Genomic DNA, 19,867 nt, shown 5'->3' on the forward strand with positions numbered 1-19,867 from the left:
ATCACATTAAATCTGTAGATTGTTTTGAATATATGGGCATTAATAATTCTTCCAGTCCAGGAAAATGGGATATCTTTGCTTTTCTTTGAATCCTCTTTAATTTCCTTGATTAATGTTTTGTAGTTCTCAGCGTATAAGTCTTTCACCTCCTTGGTCAGGTTTATTCCTAGGTATTTGCGTGTTTGATTTTTTAAAAAGTATTTTTTTTTAATATTCCTTTCTGTTATTTCATTGTTAGTATGCAAAAATGCAGCTGGTTTCTGAATGTTAATCTTGTATCCTTCTACTTTGCTGAGTTTTTTGATCAGGTGGAGTACTTTATATGTGGAGTCCTTAGGTTTTTCTATATGTAGTATCATGTCATCTGCGTATAGTGATAGTATTCCCTCTTCCAGTCTGTATAGCTTTTCTTTCTTTTGTCTGATTGCTGTGGCTAGGATTTCCAATAGTGTATAGAATAAAAGTAGTGAGAGTGTGCATCCTTGTCTTGTTCCAGATTTTAGTAGGAAGGCTTTCAGCTTTTCTCCATTGAGTGTTCTGTTGACTGTGGGTTTGTCATAAGTGGCTTCTGTTATGTTGAGATATATTCCCTCTGTACCCACTTTGGTTAGAATTTTTATCATGAGCGAATGCTGAATTTTGTTGAATGCTTTTTCTGAATTTATTGAGATGATCATGTGGTTTTTTACTTTTGTTAGCATGATGTATTTATTTGCATATGTCAAACCATTCTTTTGAATTTGGATGAATTCCACTTGGTCATGTATGATCTTTTTTATGTGTTGTTGGATTCATTTTGCTAAAATTTTATTGAGAATTTTTGCATCTATATTACTCAGAAATATTGTCCTGTAATTTTCTATTTTATTACATGCTCAGTTTTGTTTCTGGTGATCAGTCTGTTCACATTATATACTTCCTGATTCAGTTTTGGTGGGCTTTATGTTTCTAGAAGGTTGTTCGTTTCTTGTAGGTTGTCAGATTTGTTGGCATAGAATTGTTCATAGTATTCTCTTAGGTTTTTTGTATTTCTGCAGTATCAGTTGAGATTTCTTTTTCATTTCTTATTTTATTTGGGTTCTCTCTCTCTCTCTCTTTTTTTTTTTTTTTTAATTTTGAATTTTCTTTGTCTTTCCAGGGCCTCACCCATGGCATATGGAAGGAAGTTCCCAGGCTGGGGGTTGAATCGGAGCTGTAGCTCCCAGCCTATGCCACAGCCACAGCAACCAGCAACGTCACATCTGAGCCATGTTGGTGATCTACACCACAGCTCATGGCAACTCCAGATCCTTAACCCCCTGAGTGAGGGCAAGGATTGAACCCGCATCCTCATGGATGCTAGTCAGATTTGTTATCACTGATCTGCAGTGGGAACTCCTGGGTTCTCTTTTCTTCCTGGTAATCCTTGTAAAAGGCTTGTCAATTTTGTTTACCCTTTCAAAGAACCAGCTCTTGGTTTTAATGATTTTCTTTCCTATTGTTATTTCCCCAATACAACTGTTACTGTTTCAAATTATTTCCCCAGTACAATTTTTTCTACTGTACAGCATGGTGACCAAGTTACACTTATCATGCTGCATCGTAAGTGACTAGACATAGTTCCCAGTCTGCACATCAGGAGCTCATTGCTAATCCATTCCAAAGGCAATAGTTTGCATCTATTAACCCCAAGCTCCCAATCCATCCCACTCCCTCCCCCCCGCCCTGGCAACCACAAGTCTATTCTCCAAGTCCATGAGGTTTTTTTTTCTGTGGAAAGGTTCATTCATGCCATGTATTTGATTCCAGATATAAATGGTATCATATGGTATTTGTCTTTCTCTTTCTGACTTATTCAGTATGAGAATCTATAGTTCCATCCATGTTGCTGCAAATGGCATTATTTTGTTCTTCTTTATGGCTGAGTAGTATTCCATTGTGTATATATACCACATCTTCCTAATCCAATCATGTGTCATGGACATTTGGGTTGTTTCCATGTCTTGGCTATTGTGAATAGTGCTGCAGCGAACATGTGGGTGCATGTGTCTTTTTCAAGGAAAGTTTTGTCTGGATATATGTCCAAGAGTAGGGTTGCTGGCTCATATGGTAGTTCTATGTATAGTTTTCTAAGGTACCTCCATACTGTTTTCCATAGTGGTTGTACCAGCTTACATTCCCCTCAGCAGTGCAGGAGGGTTCCCATTCATTTTAGTCATTCAGAAATTTGTTGACATCTCATATCTATTACTTATTTTAATCTATTACTTATTTTAATTTTTTCTTCTCATTCTAAAATAATGAGTCTCTTCTATGAAAGATGAGGAAATTCTCATCATTTTTCTTTTATTTTCCACTTTTCAGTTATTATTTATATTTTATAAAGTTGTGTAACTTTTAAGTTCTACATGATGATCATAATTTCCACAGTTGTTTTATATTAACTTTGTATTTAGGTATATGATTCACCACAAATCCTTTTTCCTCATTCCTGTTTCTATAATTCTCTATTCCATACTCTACGGTTACTTTTTGTTTATTCTTGTGGATTTCACAGAGTAGGCTTTTGTTTTCCGTGTTGGTTTGTAAACTGGCCTGGACACAGAGGTCAGGGAAAGACCAAAGAAAGAGGCAGAGACCACTTCAGACTGGTAGATGGTAGGTTTAATAAACAAGGGATCTTAACTTAGGAGACTTGTCTTCAGTGGCTGCAAGATGAGTAGATCTCTGTACCCACCTGCCAAATCTGAGGCCTTAATTGGGTTCAGGCGTATATACTGTCTAGATGGTCTCAACAGCACCTTAAGGTTATGTCCTTGAAATAGCTCCCACTTTGGGAACAGCCGGAAGAGCACACATTCCAGTGACAGAGGAGGGAGTGAGGAGCCTCAAGTCACCCAGTTTCAGCTCAGAGGTCAGTTGGCAGTCATGTCGTCTTGATTTTCTCCTTCAACATCCTTGATGAGAAATTAATACATTTTTTATTCTGCGTTTCTACACACTTGAAATGTCTGTTTTCTTTGTACTTCAAGAATTTGGCTGAATGTAATATAATATACTAGAGCCACTCTTGTTTTCTGTCAAAACCGTATAGTATACATGAAGAATAGTTTTTTGTTTTTTGAACAAAATATTTTATTTTTAATATTTTATGAAGATAAATACCTAATATATATTGTCATTTTTTTGTTGGGAGGATTTTTGTCATGTTGTTTTTAAAGTGTTCATTAATCCCATGAGGCGTTTTAAAAATTTGTTCTGAGTTTTTTGTTGATCTTTAACGAATATATTATTTTTTATTCACTTTTTTTTTTTTTTCCCTTTGGCTGTTTAGGGCCATACCCGCAGCATATGGAAATTCCCAGGCTAGGGGTTGAATCAGAGCTATAGCTGCCAGCCTGAGCAAGGGCAGGGATGGAACCTGCATCTCATGGATACTAGTCAGATTCATTTCCACTGCACTACAAAGGAAACTCTTTATTCACATTTTTTATTGTACAAATAACAGCCAACATAATTAACCAAAATTTACCATTTTAACTATTTGTAAGTATACAGTTCAGTGGCATTAAATACATTCACAGTGTTTTTTAATCATCACTTACCTGTATTCAAACTGTGCTTTTATCTCCAACAAAAGGGCTATACCTGTTAAACAATAACTCTGCTTCCTTCCCTCCCCACAGGGGACTTTGGTTTCCTCTGTTCTACATTGTGTCTCTATGAATTTGCATATTCTAGGTACCTCATTTAATGGAGTCATACAGTATTTGTGTCTAGCTGATTTTACTAAACACCATTTTTTTCAAGGTCCATCCATGTTATAGCATATATTAAAATTTGCTTCCTTTTGTGATAAATATGTGTATGTGTAAGACATTTATTCATCAGTGGACATTTGAGTATATTCTACCATTTAACTATTTATTATATTACTTCTGTGAACATGGATACATAGATACATGTTTGTGTCTCTGATTTCAGTTTTTTTGTATATGTACCTTGGGGTAGAACTCCTGAGTCTTATGGTAAATCTAGGTTTAACTTTTTGAGAAACCCCAAACTTTTTCCACAGCAATTGCAGCAATACAGATAGGTTCTAATTTTTTCACACTCTTGCCAATGCTTTTTACTTGTCTTTAAAAAAAAATTTAGCCACCTTAGTAGGTGTGAAGTGGTATATAATTGTGATTGCAATTTGCATTTATTTGCATTTCCTAATGACTAATGATATTGAGTAGCCTGTCATGTGCTTATTGGCCATTGTACATCTTTAGAGAAATGTTTATTCAAGTCCTTTGCCTATTTAATTGGGTTGTTTGTGGGGTTTTGTGAAGTTTTAGGAATACTTTATATAATCTGGATATACCCTGAAATTGGGTTTTTCTGGCCTAGTTATATTTGTTGTTGTATCTTCATTTAGCAGTCAACTGCTTCATGGCTGTAAAAGACATTGTAATATTTAACAATCATATGTTTATAAATGTTATATTTTCCCTCATATTTACATAATTCTGCTTAGTATAACAGGAGACTTGACTGGTTTATATTATGTAGACCTTGAGTATAAGAGGATTTCTGTTGTGTACTCTATTAAAATGAACATCTTATAAATACTTTCTAACCTCTTAATATGAGAAATACAATACAGTAGATCATTGGACAATATGGGGATTAGGAGCATTAGCCCTCCATGCTGTTGAAAATCCATGTATTAACTTTGTAGTCAGCCTTCCATATCTACTGGTCCGTATCTGTTGGTCATGTGGTATTATAGTACATATTTAGTGGGGAAAAAAGTCCACACGTAGGTGGTCCCTCATAGGTCTAACCTATGTTTTTCAAGTGTCCACTGTACACTTAAAAATTTTTTGTTTGGTTTTCTCTCCTAAGTGTAATTTATCTTATTTGTAATTACCTACATTTAAATTCACTATTTAACTTGTATTTGTGTTAATCATATGTGGCTAAGTTTAATTGGAATCCTTTTTATACCTGGATTCCAGAAACTGTATTTATTTTGGGCCTTCCTCCTGTAGTTAAAAAGCATTTGTGGGTTTGCTTGAGTAAGATAAAGTTCTGCCTAAGTGGAGTTTTATTTTCACAGTTTTATGTACTGTGATTTATGATATTTGGTAATTAAAATTTTACCAATATATTAAAAAATATTAGTGTGATTACCGCCTTCTTCACTTTTAAAGTATGTAACTTTTTTGATATCAGATTATTTATGCAGTGTAGTTATTTTTGACTGTTGTTCTACTTTTATTTTCTAGTTGAAACATTGTAGTCGGTATATACATGACTTATTTCCTTCACTTATCAAGAATTTGGATCCAGTACCACTTAGACATCTTCTTAATCTGGTCTCAGCTCTTGAGCCAGGAGTTCATACTGAACAGGTAATTCAAAACATTCAGTATGAGTTTTTTTTTTTTTTTGAAAGTTAAAATTTATTTGATTGAGATGAGTTAACTTGTAGTTTATTGTTGTTGACATTTCAGTTAGGCAAAAGGATATTATATCTGTTACAATGTTTCATAAAACCTCTAATTTCAACTTCTCTCTCTTTTTTTTTAAGACACTGTACTTGGCATCGATGTTAATTAAAGCATTATGGAATAATGCACTAGCAGCTAAGGCCCAGCTATCTAAACAGAGTTCTTTTGCATCTTTGTTAAACACTAATCTTCCCATTGGAAATAAGAAAGGTTAGTAAAGTATAATGTATGTTGTCCAAAGTTTATAACTCAGATTTGAAGTGGTTTCTGCCACGTAATTTCAGTTCAATCTCAGTTTTGAAATGAGTTTGAATGGGAGCTATTGGTCTTATGAAAAGATTAATAAATTAGGGTTAGGGCATGTTTTGGTTTACTGTTCAAGTGATAGCAATAAAGTTCCAGTAGTTGTTGGTTCTTCTCTTAAAAAAAAAAAAAACAAAAAAAACAAAAACTATTTCATAGTCGCTTTAGAGCTTGTGGTTAGAAGACAAATAATCAACAATGCTGTTTTAGAAATGGTTTTGAGAATAGAACATAATGATATCTTTCTGTTTTCTAAGTTTCCTGTCATTTCAGTTGTGTTTTGTGTGGTTTTTACATGTATAGCTTTACAAGGTTTTCTAAGACTTTAGCCAACTTTATCCCTGTCTTTGTCTCCTGACATCATATACTACTCCTTTCTTAGGCTTTTCTGTGCAGGCACCCACAGCTACTACAGCAAGTGGTGGGGACTGACACTATTGCAGATTTCCCCACCTATATCTTGTTGATTATATAATAAGAACAACTGATATGTGTCCCAAAGAAATTCAGTCACTTAGAGTATTTCTGTCCTGTTTTTCCCTTTTCCTTCAGAGGAAGAAGAGCTCAGAAGAGCTGCACCATCACCCTGTAAGTTGAGTTTTAGAAATATATGGCAAGATGACTTACAGTTTTATTTAATTATTTTTAAATGCCTTACACAAAACCTTTATTTTTCCTTCTGATTATGGATATGGAGGTGACAAACAAGCAGTATCCATTTGCTACAATCTAGTTTTATTTTGATGATCCTCTAGAATTAATTGTTTTTATACAACATACTTGTATCAGTCATAAAGTTCATTTTGTACAGGAGATGGAAACCCTTAAGTAGTTATCTATCTCACCCTTTTTGTTTAAATCATTAGTTTCTTTACTTTTAATTGAAATCATATATCTTCTAGAAATAAATGGCAAATGTTAACATATTTCTAGATTATATTTTTGGCTGCCTAGCATGAAGCTTTGGTATATCAAAGAATCAAAGGATTATGACATTCTGACAGATCGGTGTTAATACAAATTAAAAGTAAAAAGAAAAAATCATTTTAATACAGGGTCACCTGCAGCCAGTCCTCAAAGCAGTGATAACAGTGATACTCATCAAAGTGGAGGCAGTGACATTGAAATGGATGAGCAACTTATTAATAGAACCAAACATGTGCAACAGCGACTTTCAGATACAGAGGTATGAAAACACTTTTCCTCCCTTTTAAAGAGTTGATTTTTTTTGTTTGTTTGTTTTTGGTCTTTTTAGGGCCTCACCTGCAGCATGTACAAGTTCCCAGGTTAGGGGTTGAATTGGAACTGTAGCTGCTGGCCTACACCAGAGCCACAGCAATGCCAGATCTGAGCCGTGTCTGTGACCTACACCACAGCTCATGGCAACACCGGTTCCTTAACCCACTGAGAAGGCCAGGGATCAAACCTGCATCCTCATGGATGCAAGTCAGATTCATTTCCATTGAGCTACGATGGGAACTCTGAGAGATTTTTTTTGCTGTTGTGCCTGTGGTATTTGGAAGTTCCCAGGCCAGGGGTCAAACCTGTGCCATAGCAGTGACCCAGGCTGCTACAGTGACAATGCCAGACTTTAATCTGCTGCACTATAACAGGACTCCAGATGTCTTGATTTTTGATTTTGTGCCATGCTTATTCTTTAAACTAGGGATATAAATAATGATCCCTGTTCAGGCTCCTCCTGTCTTTTTTCAACTTTTTTTTTTTTTTGTCTTTTTGCCATTTCTTGGGCTGCTCCCACGGCATATGGAGGTTCCCAGGCTAGGGGTCTAATCAGAGCTGTAGCTGCCAGCCTATGCCATGAGCCACAGCAACTCGGGATGCGAGCCGCGTCTGCAACCTACACCACAGCTCACGGCAACGCCGGATCCTTAACCCACTGAGCAAGGGCAGGGATCGAACCCGCAACCTCATGGTTCCTAGTCGGATTCGTTAACTTACTGCGCCACGACGGGAACTCCTTTTTTCAACTTTTATTTATTATTATTTTATTTTTTTATTTTTATTTTATTTTATTATTATTATTTTTTTTGTCTTTTGTCTTTTGTCTTTTTGTTGTTGTTGTTGTTGCTATTTCTTGGGCCGCTCCCGCGGCTATTTATTATTATTTTAAAATTATTTACGTATTTATTTATTTATGGTCAAACCCTCAGTATATGGAAGTTCCTGGGCCAGGGTTCAAATCTGAGCCACAGCTGCAACCTACACAGCCACAGACATAATGCTAGATCCTTAACCCACTACACCACAGACAGAACTTCTTTATTTGGTATTTTTGGCCATAGTGTACCCTTGACATACGTAAGTTCCTGGGCCAGGGATCCAACCTGTGCCACATCAGTGACTCAAGCCACCTGACTAACAATGCCAAATGGTTATTTGTTGTTGTTGTTTTGCTTTTTAGGGTCACACCCAAGGCATATGGAGGTTCCCAGGGTAGGGGTCTAATTGGAGCTACAGCTGCCACAGCCACAGCAATGCCAGATCTGAGCCGTGTCTGTGACCTACACCATAGCTCACGGCAACACTGGATCCATAACTCACTGAGTGAGGCTAGGGATTGAACCTGAAACTTCATGGTTCCTAGTCAGATTTGTTTCTGCTGCGCCATGACAGGAACTCGGACAATGCCAAATTCTTTTTTTTTTTTTTTTAATTAATGAATTTATCACATCTGTAGTTGTACAATATTGCCAAATTCTTAACCCAGTGAACCACCAGGAAATTCCTCTCCTATGTTTTTAGTATCATTGAGGTTCTTTACTTTGCTTTGACATTTTAATTCCATTTTATGTTTTCCAAGGAAATGTGTCCAAACTGTGGCAGCCTTTTAAAAAAAGTACAGAGTGTTAATGCCATTTGCTTTTTTCTGATTAGTTTAAATATTTATTTAATCTCTTTGTTTCTAAATATAGGAGTCCATGCAGGGAAGTTCTGATGAAACTGCCAACAGTGGTGAAGATGGAAGCAGTGGTCCTGGTAGCAGTAGTGGACATAGTGACGGATCTAGCAATGAGGTGAATTCTAGCCATGCAAGCCAGTCAGCAGGGAGCCCTGGCAGTGAGGTACAGTCTGAAGACATTGCGGATATTGAAGCTCTTAAAGAAGAAGATGAAGATGATGATCATGGTCATAATCCTCCTAAAAGCAGTTGTGGTACAGATCTTCGGAACAGAAAGTTAGAAAGTCAAGCAGGCATTTGCTTAGGGGATTCCCAAGGCCCATCAGAAAGAAGTGGGACAAGCAATGGAACAGGAAAGGACTTGGTTTTTAACACTGAGTCCTTGCCATCAGTAGATAATCGAATACGAATGCTTGATGCCTGTTCACACTCTGAAGACCCAGAACATGATATTTCAGGGGAAATGAATGCTGCTCATATAGCACAAGCATCTCAGGAATCTTGTATTACACGCACTGGGGACTTTCTTGGGGAGACTATTGGGAATGAATTATTTAATTGTCGGCAGTTTATTGGTCCACAACATCACCACCACCACCACCATCACCATCATCACCACCATGATGGGTGAGTCTACTTAAAAAATAAACAACTTATATTTTCTTAAGGGAGGTAATTATAGCCTATATTTATTCAATTGCAATATATTCTGGATCAGTGCTATCCAGTAAGAATATAATGTAAGCTACAAATGCATGCTCTAATATATAATTTTTAATTTTCTAATTGGCACATTCTAAAAAGCAAAATGAAACATAAAATTAATTTTAATCATAAATCAGTAATATCTCACATATATCCACATGTAGTCAGTGTAAACTTTTTTTTCTTTCCCTTTTTGTCTTTCTAGGGTCGTACCAATGGCATATGGAGGTTCCCAGGCTAGGGATCTGATTGGAGCTGTGGCCGCTGGTCTTCGCCACAGCCACAGCAATGCCAGATCTGAGCTGCATCTGAGCTGCAACTACTACCTACACCACAACTCACGGCAACGCCAGATCCTTAACTTACTGAGCAAGGCCAGGGATCGAACCTGCAGCCTCATGGTTCCTAGTCAGATTTGTTTCCGCTGTGCCACTATAGGAACTCCTAATCAGTGTAAACTTAATTAAAATATTTTTGTACTGTCTTTAATAATCTGTATATATTTTCTACTTACAGCACATCTCCATTTAGATTACCCACTTTTTCATGTGCAGCGGCCACAGGTGGCTAGTGGCTATTGTATTGGACAGTTCAGCTCCGTATAATAATAATTGGCTAAAAGTAAATATAAAATCTTGTGGAAGCTTCCATTAAAGTGTGGGCATGACACAACATTGTAAACAACTATTATAAAAAAAAATGAAAAACCAAAAAAAAATCATCATGAAAAGGGAAATTTTATGAACATTTTATAATATTAGTAAGGACAAAGCCTCAGTATAAAGTCTTTTGATGATCTGTGGAGTATACCTATGGTGTTTAACAGTAGGTGATTCTGTCACTTAATAGTGTTTACAATGTTGGGCAAAGTACTCAATTTTACTTTCCATCATTTTCTTGTCTATAAAATAGGAACAGTAGTACCTGTCACGTGGGTTTATTTTGAGTATTTCTTAAGTTAATGTCATTGGCATATAAGAGCCTAATAAATATTAGCTGCCATTCATTTTTACTGCCATTGCAAGTAGTAATAGTTCAGATAATGATGACATATAAATATGTGATTAATCAGTTTTTTTTCTTAGACCTTTTTGCCAGGCCTTTGGAAATTTTCACTGTGGTTGTTTGGGAGAACTGTATCTCCATTCATATCCCTACTTTATTTCCTTTGCCTTTTTTTTTTTTTTAAGATTTTTATGTTTTTATTATAGTAGATTTACACTGTTCTGCCAAATTCTGCTGTATAGCAGAGTGACCCAGTCTCATACACACACACACACTCTTTTTCTCACATTGTCTTCCATCATGTTGCATCACAAGTGACTAGATATAGTTCCCTGTGCTGTATAGCAGGATCTCATTGCTTATCCTCCTTTGCCTTTTTATTCTTACCATTAATTCATATGAGTTTAAGGCAGTGTTTCTCAGTCATGGCACTATTGACATTTTCGGCCAGGTAATTCTGTGCTTTGGATATGCAGCAATGTGAATGCTGCCCTGTGCATTGTAGAGTGGATGTTTAGCAGCATCCCCTAGCCTCTGTCCCTAGATACCAGAGACATGTCCCACGTTGTGATAATTAAAAACTGTCTCTAGACATTACCAAACATTCCCTTCAGCTATGGATTGAGAACCACTGGATTATGGTCTGAATTATAGATATGCACATTCAGGGTTCTCTCTAGGACATCTTAATACTGAAGCAGCTCGTTCATAGAGCTGAGGAGGGTAATAATTTCTGTTTGGCACATGGCACATTCCTTTTAGTCTTCGCATCAACCCTCTACCCATGCCCACACTCCTACTGACACCTGCCCTCTACCCAACAAGACTTAGTGATTTAATTTTTTAACATTAGCCATTTCCATATTCTCTGAGTATGGCTCTACTTGCAAGTCTCTAAATCAGTCCTGAACTTCTTTGTGTTATTTTTGTCCCTTTGTCCTTACATCCTTAGAACATTCTTTATGGTATATTTTAGAAGTGAGTGCTTAATAGGTATTTATTAAGTTAAAAGTCCCCCAAATAATATTAGCCATATCTAGATTACAGTTTTATCTTTTTTTTTTTTTTTTTTTTTTTTTAAGGTGGCACCCGCAGCATGTAGAAGTTCCCAGGCTAGGGGTTGAATTGGAGCTCCAGCTGCCAGCCTACGCCACAGCCACAGCAATACAAGCTGTGTCTGACCTACACTGCAGCTCATGGCAATGCTGGATCGTTAACCCACTGAGGGATGCCAGGGATTGAACCTCCATCCTCATGGATGCTAGTCAGATTCGTTACCACTGAGCCACAAAGGGAACTCCTAAATGGCAGCTTTAAATTGAATTTTTTTTTCTGATAGTTATCTCATTTGATTCTGCAGTTGTATGAACAAATATAAACATATTTTAAGATTTGAGTTTATAAAATAATTATCAATAAGTTTACTGATTTTTCCCCCAAATTATTCTTTTTGAAGTTGTTTTAGTGAAGTGTATTGATGAGCCATATAATATGTGTGTATATTGTAAAAATAATATGTAGTGCTGACATTGTGGGCTTTTTAGTTTTTGTAAAGCTGTCAATACTCCATATTATTAACAAACAAATGTAACTTTATTCTTGAGTATGTTGTAACTGTGCCAAATGTTTTGAGATAATTTTTGTTATTCACAAAGTGTGTGTAAATTTGTAATTAATAAACGTTGTGCTTCTCTCTGTGTTACAGTCACATGGTTGATGATATGTTAAGTGCAGATGATGTCAGTTGCAGTAGCTCCCAGGTCAGTGCAAAATCAGAAAAAAATATGGCTGATTTTGATGGTGAAGAATCTGGGTGTGAAGAGGAGCTAGTTCAGATTAATTCACATGCAGAGCTAACATCTCATCTCCAACAACATCTTCCCAATTTAGCATCTATCTACCATGAACATCTTAGTCAAGGTAAGGTTCTGTAGTAAGTAGAGTGTATTTCTTAAAATAGGAGTAATTTATATAACATTGTTAAAAGGAATAAGTAGTTAATGTTATGATGCTTCAGTGTTTTTGCCAAATAACTTTCATATTATAGTTTTCTTTCCAAGGCAATGAAATTAATTTTGAATATTCCATTATGTATATTAAGATTCCAGTTCCATCAAGAGGTATTTAACAAGGGAAATAAATTATATGTATAAAAATTATACATAGCTCTGAATTTGAGAAAAGATGTGACTATTAGATTTTATATTCAGTAGTCTTAGGGTTTAAAATTAGATTACACAGAATCACATATTTTATGATTCCATTTATATAAAATGACTAGGATAGACAAATCTGTGGAGATAGAAAGGATAGATTATGATTATGTTTCCCTGTGGCTCAGGAGGGTTGGGGGGACATAAGAGGACGGGTAAAGTGTTTTTTTCATCTGAAGTGATGAAAATGTTCAACAAATGATGGTTCCAGTTACTCTAAATCAGTCCAGAAAAGTAATAGGACATGACCAAACTAGAAAGAATAGAGATTAGAGGAAGTTAGAGAATAGTAGAAGATAAAGGAGGAAAGGGAGAAAAATGAAGAGGGAAAAGCAGTTTTAGAATTGGCGATTTAAAGGTCTATATGAGTTTCCTGGTGGTCTAGTGGTTAAGGCTTAACTCTTTTACAACTGTGGCCCAGATTCAATCCCTGGTCTGGGAACTGAGATTTTCACAAAAAGCCTCTGTATGCTGAGGCCAAAATAATAAAAATAAGAACAGAGAAAGGAAGTTTAAAAAATAAAGATCGATATCTAACCTCTTGCTTGGTTATATCCCATCAGCCCTTGGTAGCCTAGGAAATAGGTTTTGGGGTGCCAGTAAATGACAAACTAAGTAAACTTGATAGATTGATTAGGTTTATTCTCTAAGGCCATGGTCAGACTTGGAGACAAGGTAACTTGTGGATCGTGGCAACAACTTTGTCATTTCAAATATTACTTGTATATAATCTAGATAAGGCTACTATTTTGATTTTTTTTGTTGTGTTACTGTGATTGTTGAGAAATAAACGGGGTAAGATTGAGGCCAGTTGAATTTGATACCATATTAAGTTTTCGCCATATTTTTATTCTTATCCCATTTCCTTTTATTCAGTATTGTACATATTTTTTACTATATGAAGTTAGAAAGTTAGCAAGATATTAAACATATTAATGCTCTTCAAATCTACCTTGTATTACTTTATATTTAATACTATATAGAACCCTTCCCACACAGTAAGACAGACAATACGATTTTAAAATGAGCTGGCGTTCCTATCATGGCTCAGTGGAAATGAATCTGAGGATGCAAGTTCAATCCCTTGTCTTGCTCAGTGGGTTAAAAATCCGGCATTGCTTTTAGCTGTGGTGTAGGTCACAGACAGCTCAGATCCCGTGTTGATGTAGCTGTGGTGTAGGCCAGCAACTGTAGCTCTGACTCGACCCCTGCCTAGCCTGAGAACCTCCATATGCTGCTAGTGTGGCCCTAAAAAGACAAAAAATAAAATGTGCAAAAGATATGAATAGTTTAGTTAATTCATAAATGAAGATAGAGGAATGGTGAGTAACTACTAGTATCTCTAGTCATCTGAGAAATGCAAATTAAAACCGCAATGAGGAGCACTTGCCATGGCTTAGCAGTAATGAACCCCAATAGTATCCACGAGGAAATGGGTTCCATCCTGGGCCTTGCACAGTGGGTTAAGGATCCGGCATTGCCATGAGCTGTGGTGTAGATCACAGACTTGGCTCAGATCTGGCATTGCTGTGGCTGTGGTATAGGCCAGCAGCTATAGCTCCAATTCGACCCATAGCCTGGGCATTTCCATATGCCGTGAGTGTGGCTCTAAAAAGACAAAAATAAAACTACAAAGAGATACTTCTACTCATCTGTGATAGGTAAAAAATTAAGGACTAATGATATCTGATGACACGATGTAAAGCAATTAGAACTCTCATACATTGTTGTCAAGGAGTATAAAATGATACAGCCAGGTTAGAGAGCTCTTATTAGTTTCTTATAAAGTTAAACTAGTGCCATATGCCCCAGAAATTCCTGTTTTAGGTATTTACCCAAGAAAAATGAAAATGTAACCAAAGGTTTTTACGTGAATGTTCATATCTACTTCATTTATGAGCCTCAGTTGAAGTTATCTGGTAGTAAACTGTGATATATTCACATAGTGGAATAAAAAAAAGCTAATGATACATTTAACACCATGGATGAATATTAGAAAACATTCTAAGCACTTGAAACTAGACAGGAGAGAACATAATGTATATATATCCTTTATTATACTTCTAAAATATTCTAAAGGTAATTTATAATGATTGAAATCTTAGTGATTGATGGTGGGAATTGATTATAAAGGGTCACAAGAACTTTTGGGGTGATAGAAATGTTCTGTATCTTGATTATATATAGACATTGTACTTTAATAAAATTAATTTTTAAAAGTAAATATCAAAACAAGCCAAAACCAACCTAAGTCCAACTGGGAGAAATATTTGCAAATTGCATATCTAATAAAGGGATTATATCCAGACAACTTAAGTACAAATTGGGATTTGATTTATTTCACCAAAGAAGGTACACAAATGGCTAATATGCATGTGAAAAGATGCTCAGCATCCTTAGTCATTAAGGAAATGCAAATTGAAAAGCACAGAGAGACTCTACCACACACCTGTTAGAATGGCTAAAAGAATGACACCCCACACACACACATGTGTTGGGGAGGATTTGGATGAATAGGAAGTGATGCCCTACACACACCATTATTGTGAATGTAAAGTGTCACTGCCACTTTGGAAAACAGTTTGGCGATTTCTTCAAATTTTAAATGTACATTTACTTTGACCCAGCAATTCCACTTCTATGTGTTCATGCAAGAGAAAGGAAAGTATATGTTTATATAAAGACTTGTTATTACATCAATGTTTATGGCAGCATTTTTCATATTAGACAAAAACTGGAAGCCACCCAAATTTTCATTAACTATTGATACATAAACTGTAATGTTTTCACATCATGAAATAGCATTTTGTAATTAAAAGGAATAGACTGGAGTTCCCGTCGTGGCGCAGTGGTTAACGAATCCGACTAGGAACCATGAGGTTGCGGGTTCGGTCCCTGCCCTTGCTCAGTGGGTTAACGATCTGGCGTTGCCGTGAGCTGTGGTGTAGGTTGCAGACGCGGCTCGCATCCCGCGTTGCTGTGACTCTGGCGTAGGCCGGTGGCTACAGCTCCGATTCGACCCCTAGCCTGGGAACCTCCATATGCCGCGGGAGCGGCCCAAGAAATAGCAACAACAACAACAACAACAAAAAAAAAAGACAAAAAAAAAAAAAAAAAAAAGGAATATACTGCTTGATAGGTGCTTGAACATGGATGAATCTCAAAAAATTTTGCTAGGTAAACAAAGTCAGAAGAGTATACATATGTAATTTATGATTCCATTTATGTGAAATTTCCAAAAAAGTCTAATTTATTGGGGTGGAAAAACAGACTAGGGCTGGAGAATGGGATCAGAGGTTAAATGTAATTGGTATGAGAGAATATTTTAGGGTGCTGAAAGTGTTCTAAAACTCAATCTCTAAATAAAATTAGTATGTTTGTACAATTTAATAGGGAAATTTAATGGTAAAACTGTTTTAAAACAACCATTTTTGCTTAATATAGCATGCTAGGGAGAATTTATAGTCTGATACTCAGTTTGCATTATTATAATAGAATATTTGAATTTAATTGAACGTTTTAGGTAATTCATTTCATTTAGAAAAACCTTTTGATATAAGACACTTTACAGAAAGTCATTTAGAGGAATGTCTCTTGGCTTTTCAGTTTTCTTTAAAAAAATATTTTGTTTATTTATGGCTGCATCTGTGGCACATGAAGTTTATGGGCCAGGAATCGAATCCAAGCTACAGCTGCAACGCATGCCGCAGCTGCAGCAAAGCCAGATTCTTTAACCCACTAAGGCGGGCCAGGGATTGAATTGGTGTCTCCACAGTAACTCAAGCCCCTGCAGTTGGATTCTTAACTCACTGTTCCACAAAGGGACCTCCAGCTTTTTAGTTACTTAAAGTAAATTGTGTGCTTCGTGCTTAATTTGGGTTTCAGCTATTTATATACAGTGAAGAACATTAAGTAATCATAACTATTAGAAATACTGGAGTTCCCGTCGTGGCGCAGTGGTTAACGAATCCGACTAGGAACCATGAGGTTGCGGGTTCGATCCCTGCCCTTGCTCAGTGGGTTAAGGATCTGGCGTTGCCGTGAGCTGTGGTGTAGGTTGCAGACGCGGCTCGCATCCCGAGTTGCTGTGGCTCTGGCGTATGCCGGTGGCTACAGCTCCGATTCGACCCCTAGCCTGGGAACCTCCATATGCCGCGGGAGCGGCCCAAGAAATAGCAACAATAACAACAACAAAAAAGACAAAAGACAAAAAAAAAAAAAAAAAAAAAAAAAAAGAAATACTGAAGAGGCTGTGAACTCTTATTTCACTTTAGTAGTATCAAACTATTTTTTATGTTTTATTTTTATTTTTTGTCTTATTGTCCTTTTAGGGCCATACCCGTGGCATGTGGAGGTTCCCAGGCTAGGGGTCCAGAGCTGTAGCCACTGGCCTATGCCAGAGCCACAGCAGTGCCAGATCTGAGCTGCGTCTGTGACCTACACCACAGCTCATGGCAACACCGGATCCTGAACCCACTGAGCGAGGCCAGGGATCAAACCCGTAACCTTATGGTTCCTAGTTGGATTCATTAACCACTGAGCCACGATGGGAACTCCTCAAACTCTTTTTTAAATTTTTTTTTCTTTTTTCTTTTTTCAGTCATACACCTGCAGCAAATGGAAATTCCAAAGCTAGGGGTCAAATTGGAGCTGCAGCTGCTGGCCTATGCCACAGTCACAGCAACACCAGATCCAAGCCACATTTGCGACCTACACTGCAGCTTGCAACACCACCACATCCTTAACCCACTGAGCAAGGCCAGGGATCAAACCCACATCCTCATGGACACTATGTTGGGTTCTTAATCCACTGAGCCACAATGGGAACTTCGCATCAAGTGTTAAACAGAACTGTACTCTCCCCTTCATAACTTGCAACTATTGTGTTAATCCTGTTTTTATCTTGTGATTTTTGAACAGATTTATTGTTAATTTTTACTTTGAATTTGTTAAGTTTATGAATGCTGTAATTCACTTTATGATTTCATTCAGCTGCATTCCTCTATAATGTGTTATATTTTGCCTTTTCAGGACCTGCAGTTCATAAACATCAATTCAACAGTAATGCTGTGACAGACATTAATTTGGATAACGTTTGCAAGAAAGGAAACACTTTGTTGTGGGATATAGTCCAGGATGATGATGCAGTAAGTTATTTAATAGAATCAAAAGACTACAAAAATTGCAGCAAAATACAATCAGTATAAACAGTAACTTTATGTATATACCTTTTTTGTAGGTTAATCTATCTGAAGGATTAATAAATGAAGCAGAGAAACTTCTCTGTTCCTTAGTATGTTGGTTTACAGATAGACAGATTCGAATGAGATTCATTGAAGGTTGCCTTGAAAATTTAGGAAACAACAGGTAAATAGGAATTTAAATTTTTTTATGCAATAAACAAAGTTCATTTTGTGTATTACTAACTAGGTATGGTGGATTCATACATTGAATATATCATTAGCCTGTTTTTTTAGTAATCGTAGTGTTTATAATTACGTTTAAATTCTCTTCTCTCTCCCGGTTTATATTTTATCACTCAGTCTTGAATTTTTTAGCATTTTCTGGCACTCCTGATTCTAGGAACATGGTGGTGATTACCATGTTGTCAGTTTACAGTTAAATGTTCTTGAACTTATATAAAAAGGAAGCTAAGTAAGTGAAGTTCAACTTACATTGTTCCTCCATCCATCCATCCATCTGGGTGGATCTTTTGACTTCTGTAGGCACAAAGAATAGGTTAGTGTTTTTTTATCTAGTTTCAAGGTCTCTTGATGTACTTCTTATTGGAGCTCAAATTACTACCACAAGTTGCTTGATTTTCATTTCTGTTCCACTGATAAAATTTCCAGTTTCCCTTGTATTATACTGCTTTGATAATGTTACTCCATTCTTAGATATTGTGAAATATGTTAATTGAATTTATTAATATTCTCAGGCCCAACATTAATGTCTAATTTTGTTGAATATCTAACTGCTTCAAAATTTTTTTTACCTAATTGAATTAGAAAAAGTATATACAATATTTTATTTTCTACTTGTTATCATTAAAGGGCTATAATATGAACAATCAAAAGAGAAAAGTTGCTTATTCATACAGGTGTTAGAAACCATTAATATACCTCTGTTAGTGGATCAATTAATTGCCTCATTTGGCATATATTCTTTAAAAGGAATGCTTTTAGTGGCTGGATGATAATTTCATCAGTTACATAGGTATTATAGAAAATTTTTAAATGTTGATTATCTTTTTAAAGTCTTTGTGAAACTACTTAACAGTTTTTTAAAGTTATATCAATTTATATTCCTCATATGTGCATCTGCACATACCCTATGTCCCAGTCATTCCACTGCTAAATATGTGCCTTAAAATAATATATCCACAAGTCACAAAGACACATTCAAGAACGGTCTTAAAAGCACTATTCAAAATAACTATTTTTTGTACTGCTATCCAAATGCCCCCCCAAAAAATAGGAAGGGAAATTAAATTGTGGAAAATGAATGAAATCATATGTAATAGTAACAGTGAAAGAACTACAACTGCGTGGAATAATGTGGATGAATCTCATCAACAAAATATCAGATAAAAGCAAGATACAAAAAAGGATATTTGTATTACTCCATTTATATAAAAAAGTTTAAAATCAGGAAAACTGTTATAAATCCTATTCTAAACACAATCCTTTCTCCAAGTGTAGCCTCTGAGTTTGCCATCACAGTAAGAAAGGCATGCTGTACAAGAGTACTAATACTAATAGGAGAACTCTTCCTTAAATGTTGAAACAAATGGGCCATTGCAACCTTAACACATTTACCATTTTCCTCACATTTGACCAAAAAAAAAAACCTCCACGAATGTCTACTTCTTGATGTCACTTTTTTATGTACTTAGCAGAGGTTTTATATTTCTTTTAATTTTCTCTGTGCTAACTTTTTCATTTTCTTTTTAGTTCTTCACTTGCCCTGGTTTATAGACCTATTAGCAATTTTTGTTTGTCTTTGCTTTTCTTTGGTCTTATTCCAGTTTATTTTATAAAATGTACTTAGTTTTCTTTTGGATAGTAATATGGGCTCATTACTTCTCAGGAAGTATAGAGATCTGAAAAAGAAAATTAAAGTCTTCCATAAATCGCTCATAATTCTACCATTTATCCAGGATCCACAGTAAACACTTGTATACAAAATGTTTACATAGTCAGTCTCTATGATGTGCGGCATATATGCCTTAGGCAGATTGT

At 36.1% G+C, this 19,867-nt stretch overlaps 1 protein-coding gene across 15 annotated transcripts in view; it reads left to right on the plus strand.

Moving 5' to 3' along the window:
* The window catches only part of USP34 (ubiquitin specific peptidase 34), a 258,619-nt gene that overhangs the window by 91,253 nt on the left and 147,499 nt on the right, over nucleotides 1-19,867 (plus strand). For 12 of the 15 annotated variants that reach the window (XR_002342703.1, XR_002342702.1, XM_021087489.1 and 9 more), the window contains 8 exons: nucleotides 5,256-5,381; nucleotides 5,561-5,690; nucleotides 6,336-6,371; nucleotides 6,839-6,969; nucleotides 8,717-9,330; nucleotides 12,119-12,333; nucleotides 17,658-17,773; nucleotides 17,866-17,993. Coding sequence is in view for 13 of the 15 variants with exons in the window: in XM_021087489.1 (XP_020943148.1) it covers nucleotides 5,256-5,381; nucleotides 5,561-5,690; nucleotides 6,336-6,371; nucleotides 6,839-6,969; nucleotides 8,717-9,330; nucleotides 12,119-12,333; nucleotides 17,658-17,773; nucleotides 17,866-17,993 (1,496 nt within the window). In the remaining 2 variants the exon portion in view is untranslated. The remainder of the gene's footprint in view (nucleotides 1-5,255; nucleotides 5,382-5,560; nucleotides 5,691-6,335; nucleotides 6,372-6,838; nucleotides 6,970-8,716; nucleotides 9,331-12,118; nucleotides 12,334-17,657; nucleotides 17,774-17,865; nucleotides 17,994-19,867) is intronic. The other 3 variants (XM_021087491.1, XM_021087499.1, XM_021087500.1) reach the window with 1 other exon arrangement.

Source organism: Sus scrofa, chromosome 3 (assembly GCF_000003025.6).
Source record: "Sus scrofa isolate TJ Tabasco breed Duroc chromosome 3, Sscrofa11.1, whole genome shotgun sequence".
Taxonomy (NCBI): domain Eukaryota; kingdom Metazoa; phylum Chordata; class Mammalia; order Artiodactyla; family Suidae; genus Sus; species Sus scrofa.